This window comes from Grammomys surdaster, unplaced genomic scaffold (genome assembly GCF_004785775.1).
Source record: "Grammomys surdaster isolate TR1022 unplaced genomic scaffold, NIH_TR_1.0 126063, whole genome shotgun sequence".
NCBI lineage: Eukaryota > Metazoa > Chordata > Mammalia > Rodentia > Muridae > Grammomys > Grammomys surdaster.
Genome location: NW_021620873.1, coordinates 4,343,391 through 4,350,819, shown reverse-complemented (window position 1 = coordinate 4,350,819; position 7,429 = coordinate 4,343,391). Strand labels below are relative to the sequence as shown.

The window sequence follows — 7,429 nt, the reverse complement described above, 5'->3', positions numbered from 1 at the left end:
GTGGATTCAGTTGTTGGAAGATACTGTCCCTCCCTCCCTCCCTCCCTCCCTCCTTCCCTCCCCCCACCCTGATAAAATGGAGCCCAGAAAAGTCACCTTAGATTTTCATGAGATCATGAAGCACTTTTTGCACTTAGAGCATCTAAGAGCTGACAGTGGATTCAGTTGTTGGAAGATACTGAGGAAGAAAAAGCTCAGTATTCTGGGCCATGAACTGGACTCGTTTTCTTCAGAAATGTTTGACGGTTCCTGAAATGGCAGAGCAATGTGACATTGTATGTGACTGTGGTTGACAGCTGGTTACTAGTGTTCTTAGTCATAGAGGTACAGTGCAGAGATGTGGGCTCTGCCAAATGATAAGAAAAGGAAGCCCGATAAGGAAGTCAACACATTGGGGTGGATTGTAAGTCCTCTAGTGTTTCTCAAGAAGACTGCCAGGCATCCTGGATTAAAGCAGAGGGTTTAATATTGCAGCAGTTTGGAACAGTTAGATCTTCCTAGATTTAATATTGCAGCAGTTTGGAATGGTTAGATCTTCCTAGGCTGCAAAGGAGAAAACTGAATGGAGCTGATTTTCCAGGTCTGCTGTGACTCTGGTAGTGATTGACTTGGTTTTTGTTGTGGTGTTGCTTCCTTTGGAGTACCTGAGGCTATGCCTGCTATTTAACCCCTAACCCTCTTCTCTGTGCACACTCCACAGAGCACACTCACAGTCTACTGAGACTGCTGTCCCTGCTGGCTGTTGAAGCTTTACTCTTCTGGAATCTGACTTACCTAGCCAGGCATTTGAATCTTAGGTATAAATGTTCTGCCAATATTATTTCTTAGTGCATTTTTCAATCTTACATGTACATTAGGCTCAGAGGAATTCTGAAAGCAGTCATTCATGACACATAAGCACCTTCCTGACCTAGTATAAAGGTCGCTGTTTAGAATTTAGAGTTATCTCTTTAGAGTTTTAATGCTCAGATATTCTAAAGTGCAGCCAAGAGTATAGCTGTTTTTAACATAACTCTGTGCTAAATGTTACTAAATGGACAATTCATTTATTAGTTTAAGTAGAAATGAAAAAAAATTGGTCTTTTTCTTTAGCCACACAGCAGTAATGGGAATAGGTATGGAAAAAGAAAGTACAGTCACAAATGTCTATTCAGATGAGACACAACCTACAACCAACCAACCAACCAACCAGCCAGCCAGCCAGCCAGCCAGCCAGTGGACATACCAAAGTGTTCATGAAAATGTAAAAAAAAAAAAAAAAGAAAGAAAAAGATGAAAGAAAGAAAGAAAGAGAGAAAGAAAGAAAGAAGGAAAGAAAGAGAAACTATCAGGTCAGCAATATTCCTTCCTGCTTGGGACCAGTGTTATCTCTTACTCAAGAGTTGTCTGTTTAGCAGTTGCATGGTAAAGGGAGGAGTCCAATGTCCTAAATTCAGACACGTTAATGGGTGTGATCTCCTTGCTGAGATGTCTGTGTGGGACTCCACTCTCTGGAATAATTCCCTAATTTAATACCCTGCACACATGGAACTGTCTGATATGCTAGCACTTTCCATGCTAGCTCTCTGGAGCACAGGCCAGGGATGGTGGAAGGTACCTGAGTGCCCGTTTCCCTCAGCCTTTACAGGTCATTGTGTACCCTTCCTGTCTCTATCTTGGCTGGGATTGGTTTGGTTTGTTGTTGTTTCTCATACATCTTGTCAGGAATACTCTAACTGCTACCAGGACTGCACGGGGCTTGTCACACTTGTCTTATTCCCATGCTGTGCTCACTGAGAACATGGCTGCACTAATGCTTCCTATAGTCTTCTGACTAGTCACATTTTCTTGGAGAATCACAGCTTTGGTTTCTTTTGTACGCTTCTGTCACAGTTTCTGTGGCTAGCCCTGTCCTGCCCTTCACTCCACCCTCAGTGTATTCAAGATAACCTCTTTTCAGTTCACCAAACCTATAGTCCCACGTTCAAGAGGAGGCAGCCCCTCCTTGGCAGCTCCTGCACATCCTGCTTGCGCTGTCCTGATATGTCCTGCAGCTGAGTGCCAGCTGGTGGCTGCTCTGCTTGCTTCTTTCTAGGGGTCTTTATAGAGCTCACCTGGGCTTATTTACTTTCTCATACTTTCCTGCTATCCTTTTAATTGCTTTGTGTGTTTCTGCCTCTCTTCAACTGTTTTCTGTCCTAGGAATGAGTCTATCCAATTTTACCCATTCTTTTCCTTGATGCCTTGATGACTGATGTTGCTTCTAATCTGCCATCTTTATAAGAAGCTTTATGTTTCTCTCCAAATTCAATTAGCTCAGGACCAACCAGGGAAACTACCTTTCTAAAAACATCTGTCAAAGCTGTGCATAGCATGGGAGAGCTCCTGATGGCATCCACAAGGTTAGAAGACACTGTGCAATGTCTCCCCACTCTCCAGAGGCATGGAGCTTACCCAAGAGATAATAGCACGAATGACACACATGCCAACACTGGCCCTAGCCTGGCCTCATTTCACTTACAGAGACTGTTGATGTTAGCAGTATATAAGGCTCACAGATACTACCTTTGGCCTTTGAGACTGTGTCAGATATTCGTCTGGTCATGAGGCTAAAGGGGAGAGGACAGCCCTTCTGTACTTCTAAAAACTTATGTCCTTATGGTGATGGTCAAGGACAATTGTCTTGCACATCTATTATAACAAGCAATGACAGATACTAAGTTGAGCATAAAAATTTGAGCTCTTAGCTGTAAAGAGGCTCTGGGTAGAGTCAGCATATTATATGGAATTGTGGTTTTAGAAGGTGGAAGTTAAAATCAGTGTGGGGACTGGAGAGATGGCTGGAGGTTAAGAGCTCTTCCAGAGGTACTGGGTTCTGTTCCCAGTACCCACATGGCAGCTCACAACCACCTACAACTCCAGGCATAAGAGATTTGGCATCCTATTCTTGGTTCTGTGGGTAACAGGCACACATGTGAGGCACAGACATATATGTAAGTAAAACACTTATAAAGTAAATATCAAACAGCCAAAGTTAATAGGCTCTTTCATGTAATTCCTATTACACTTTCTTTCCTGTTCTTGCCTTTAATTGTGGAAGGCAAGAGACTGACAAATTTACTGAGGTCAGAGTCTCTAATTGGTGATGACAGACTGCTCATGTTCGGCAAAGTGTTCAGAACAGAGCAGACATCTGACTGCCTTTGAAATCTGCAGGCCTAAAAGTGCATTCAAGGAGATTCAAAAAAGATTTCAAGCAGGTGATAATTCTGTGTGTGCTTTCCTCCATGGTGTTAAAGACTTGCTTCTAAATGGGTAAAGGCCGTCTGTGTTCTCGTTTGGTTTTGAGGTTTTTTTTTTTTTTTTTTTTCCCCTTCTGAAAGTCAAGCTATAATGCCTATAGCATGGCATATATTTTTATACAGAGGTTAATATTCTATCAGTGTTAGGAGGAAGTTACCTTCTGAGATTATTTTCTGTAGGCATACATCTTAAAGGCTGGAGCTAAAATACTTAAGTAACTAAGTTATTTATTTCTGGCCAGAAAATAGTAGTTTTACTATTCATTACCACATGATAGACAGAGTTGCCAAATTTGTCTTTTAGTTACAAATTATCGGTCTGTCTGTCTGTCTGTCTTATCTAATCTATCTATCCATCCATCCATCCATCCATCCATCCATCCATCCATCCATCTGCCCGATTTCAGACATTATTGGCCTATAGCTACACTGTATGTAGATCCTGTCCTCTGGCATATTCACAGACCCTCAACCCACTTATTTTCCTGCCATTTTTTCTAATAGTCTGCTTGCTGCTGCTTCTACCAGGTCCAGTCTCTTGCTTTGGTCTTCTCCTTCCCAGCTGCCTGGACTTAGTCCCACTGTCCTTCTGAGCCAAGTGTGAAGTTCTCATACGTTACTGCGTACCTCATATCTGGGTCAGCTTTGTATTCTGGAGCAGTGTTCAAATTCATTCTTGTTTTTCTTTCACAGTGAAGTATGTTGTGATAGGAAAGATACTCTAGGGTACTCTCTACAGAAATGTAGGGATCTCAGGACTCTTTTTTGCACCAGTATAGCTACTTAGAGAGCTTCACTCATTCCCTGTTACCAAGTTACTTGCTAGGGTTAAATATTAAAGATGGTGTTTTGAATCATTCTGTTTTACTAGATAATGTTAATGGAGAATTATTCTAGATAATTAATCAATCCAATTCTAGATTGATACCTAGATTTGTTTAGTTTTATCATGTAATTAAAATTATTTAGGAGGGTTTACAACTCAGATTTATGAATCAAAATTGTTTCTTCCTTTATCCCATAACTTACTAGCTAAACTTTGTTTCTTTATTAAAATGGATGTAACTTATTAGACATCTTATAAAATTAAAACATTTATAAGAGGAAAATACAAAAATATATCTAATGATTATAAGATTGTTTCAAGAAATTCAGGAAATACTAAAAACATAAAGAAAAGTAAGGGGCTAGAGAGATGGCTCAGTGGTCAAGAGCACTGGCTGCTCTTCCAGAGAACTCAGGTCCAGTTGTCAGCAGTCACATAGAGGCTCACAACGGTCTGTAACTGCAGTTCCAGGGGATCTGATGGCCTCTTCTGGCCTTCACCAGGTATGCATGTGGTGCACAGACAAATCCATTTATGTGTAAAATAATTAGTGGAAATTAAGGTCTTTAATAATCTCTTACATATTGCGTTCAGTGATAGAAAGTTTTTGGATTGTCTTGTCTCACAGGAAGAATGCCACATGGTTTACAATTTGAAATGTGTTTCTATTTCTATTTCCAGGGCTGTTCTTGGTCAGTTATATTTGTGGATCTCGACGCTCACAATCGCAACAGGCAGACATTGTGCTCGCTGTTACCCAGAGAGTCACGCTCCCATGTGAGAGAATGTTACAGCAAACTAAAACACGTTCTCATTTACAGTTTTTATTTGTTTTACCCACTCTTCAAGAAAGCACACTATAGTGTGGAGTTCTTGCAAGATAAGAGGACATAATAGAGATGTCTCTATGTCTCTGTCCTCTAACCTCTGGGGCTCAGGCAGGAAGTAAACAGTTGTAGGCAAAGCTGTCCAGTCCTTTACGCCTGTGGTTAGACAACAGAAAAATAGATACCATTTCTCTTTTGGGAAAATTAGCAAAAGTTGCCTAAACAAAGGGAACATTGTTTTTAAAATGGGGGTTTAGGAAAAAATATTTCATCTAGGCACTGAAGGGCCGTTCCTTTGTTTGATGAACTTCTGTATATTTACTGTACCTGACTGCACATTTTCCCTGGGATTGTTTATGGTTTCATCCTTCAAAAACTACCCCAAATAGAACACTTGAGTCTTCTATGTGAGTAATAGCAGATTGTAGTGAATACAAAGCCAATAACAAAGCATTATCTGTTTTTTAATGATGTTGTATTCATTTATTGTACCACTTAAATCTTCTTTGTCAACATCCTGACATGTTTCCATGTATTTTAGTGAACTTGACTTTTAGTTTAAGAAGCTAGAATAGTGTTTTTCTATGAACAAGTATATTTCCCATCAATAAACAGACTTCTATAGTATAAATTCTAATCGCTCCCGGAATATAAATTCCAGTCGATGCTAATTACTCAGTTAGCTGTTGGGCCTTTTGTTCTCTCCTTTTCATTATGGGCAGATTGCTCTGTTAACTAAGTTGTGGCAGTAAGTATTAAGTTTTTACATTATGCTTAGCTATAATTTTAAGTTCCAGCCTGATACTAAAATTTGAAAATTCTTTTAATTTTAATGAGTAAAGTGCTACCTATTTTATCAAGTTTACAAATCACACCGTAGGAACGTCTGAAGATCCTTGTCTACTAACAAGCTTCTCGGCTTTAATTTGACATGAATTGTTTTGGGCTGTGTGGATCGTATCCTTCAGACATTTACAGTCCTGTTGTCATGACCGCAGAACACAGATGCCGCCCTGCTCCCGTGCATCAGCTACCCTGCGTTTGCCTTGGACGATGACGCTCTCTTCAGCCAGACACTTGATAAAGTGATAAGAAAATTAAAAGGAAAATATGGATTTAAGCGTTTCCTGCGAGATGGATACAGAACGCCATTGGAAGATCCCAACAGACGCCATTACAAACCAGCAGAGATTAAGGTACCACGCACTGGTCTGTGCTGGTAGCACATTCAAGTAGCCGCAAGCACTGACCCAGGAGAGGAGACTGACCTTTTGATTTCAGATCCCACTCACTAGTCTGTGTTAATATTATATATTACTAAACATAATCACTCCTATACCATGAGCTTTTTCTGAGGATTGACTGCTGTTGTATATCAATGCTTAGAACTGTGCTTTACAGATAGTAACTGATCAATAAGTATTAACTCTTCTTACCACAGTCACCACATAGATTCATTGGTTAAACAATATTTTTAGCATTTTTAGTCTTTTGCCTGTTTCTCTGACACGGCTTTGTTTTATTTGTCATCTGTGTTTCTGTTATTAAGCAAATGATCTCATTAAAACTAATTTCCTGAGCTGGAGATAGTGGTTCCTGCATTTCATGTCAGCACTTAGGGACAGAGGCACACAGAGCTCTCTGAATATGAAGTCAACCTGGTCTATAGTGAGTTCCAAGCCAGCCAGATCTATACAGGGAGACCCTTCCACAAAGCAAAATACCTTGTGGTCCTTCACCCACTCCTTCACCTGCTCAGGAGTGCTAGAGAAAGCCACAGACTGAATACATGCCATCCAAACTCTAGTATGCCCCTGTTGGTCAGTGCCTGTCACTGCTCTCGCTTCTCCTCAGTTCTGCTGTGTGATCCTGTAGGAACTTACCCCTACAGACAACCTTGGACACAGGTTCTCAGCTCTCTGCCCTGTTCCTGTGGTAACCTTTTGTTTCTGTGTGGTGGCCTTCACTGTACCTTTCCCTTCAATGACAATTACCCCTGTGTCTTACCTCATGGAACATGCTGCCTTTCTTTCTTGAGGTATTCCATATGGAGAACTCTATAGATATAAATATACACATGTATAGCTCTGTGTGTATGTACAGCCTATGTTTTTACTCACTTTTTGGGAATCCCACTGAGCATTTTCTTCTCTGATAGGACATGAGTCTTTGTTCCTTATCTTTTCTATTTCTCCCCTCCCCTCCCTTGTGTTTTACCCAATTTACCTTTCCCTTTGTCAGAAACACATTAGTGCCCATTACCAAAGATATGAACAGAACCCTCACTCACTTTTTGGTCCTGTTCATCGCCTGTCTTCTGTCTGGAGCTGTGACCCTGAACAACATGTCTGAGTATGTCTGTGTTTTGTGTGTAGATCCAGTATAGTGCTTACTTTTCATGTCTGGCTCATAGCCCAGGTGATACAGTCCACCAAGGCAGGGAAGGCATGTCTGTAGGGTGGCGTGTCTGTAGGGGTGGCGTGTCTGTAGGGTGG

The 7,429-nt window shown here is 40.9% G+C and overlaps 1 protein-coding gene across 5 annotated transcripts in view; it reads left to right on the top strand.

Annotated features, from left to right (window-relative positions):
* Positions 1–7,429, top strand: part of Phkb (phosphorylase kinase regulatory subunit beta) — a 172,927-nt gene that overhangs the window by 68,530 nt on the left and 96,968 nt on the right. For all 5 annotated transcript variants that reach the window (XM_028755473.1, XM_028755471.1, XM_028755474.1 and 2 more), the window contains 2 exons: positions 4,789–4,884; positions 5,933–6,130. In XM_028755473.1, the coding sequence (XP_028611306.1) occupies positions 4,789–4,884; positions 5,933–6,130 (294 nt within the window). The remainder of the gene's footprint in view (positions 1–4,788; positions 4,885–5,932; positions 6,131–7,429) is intronic.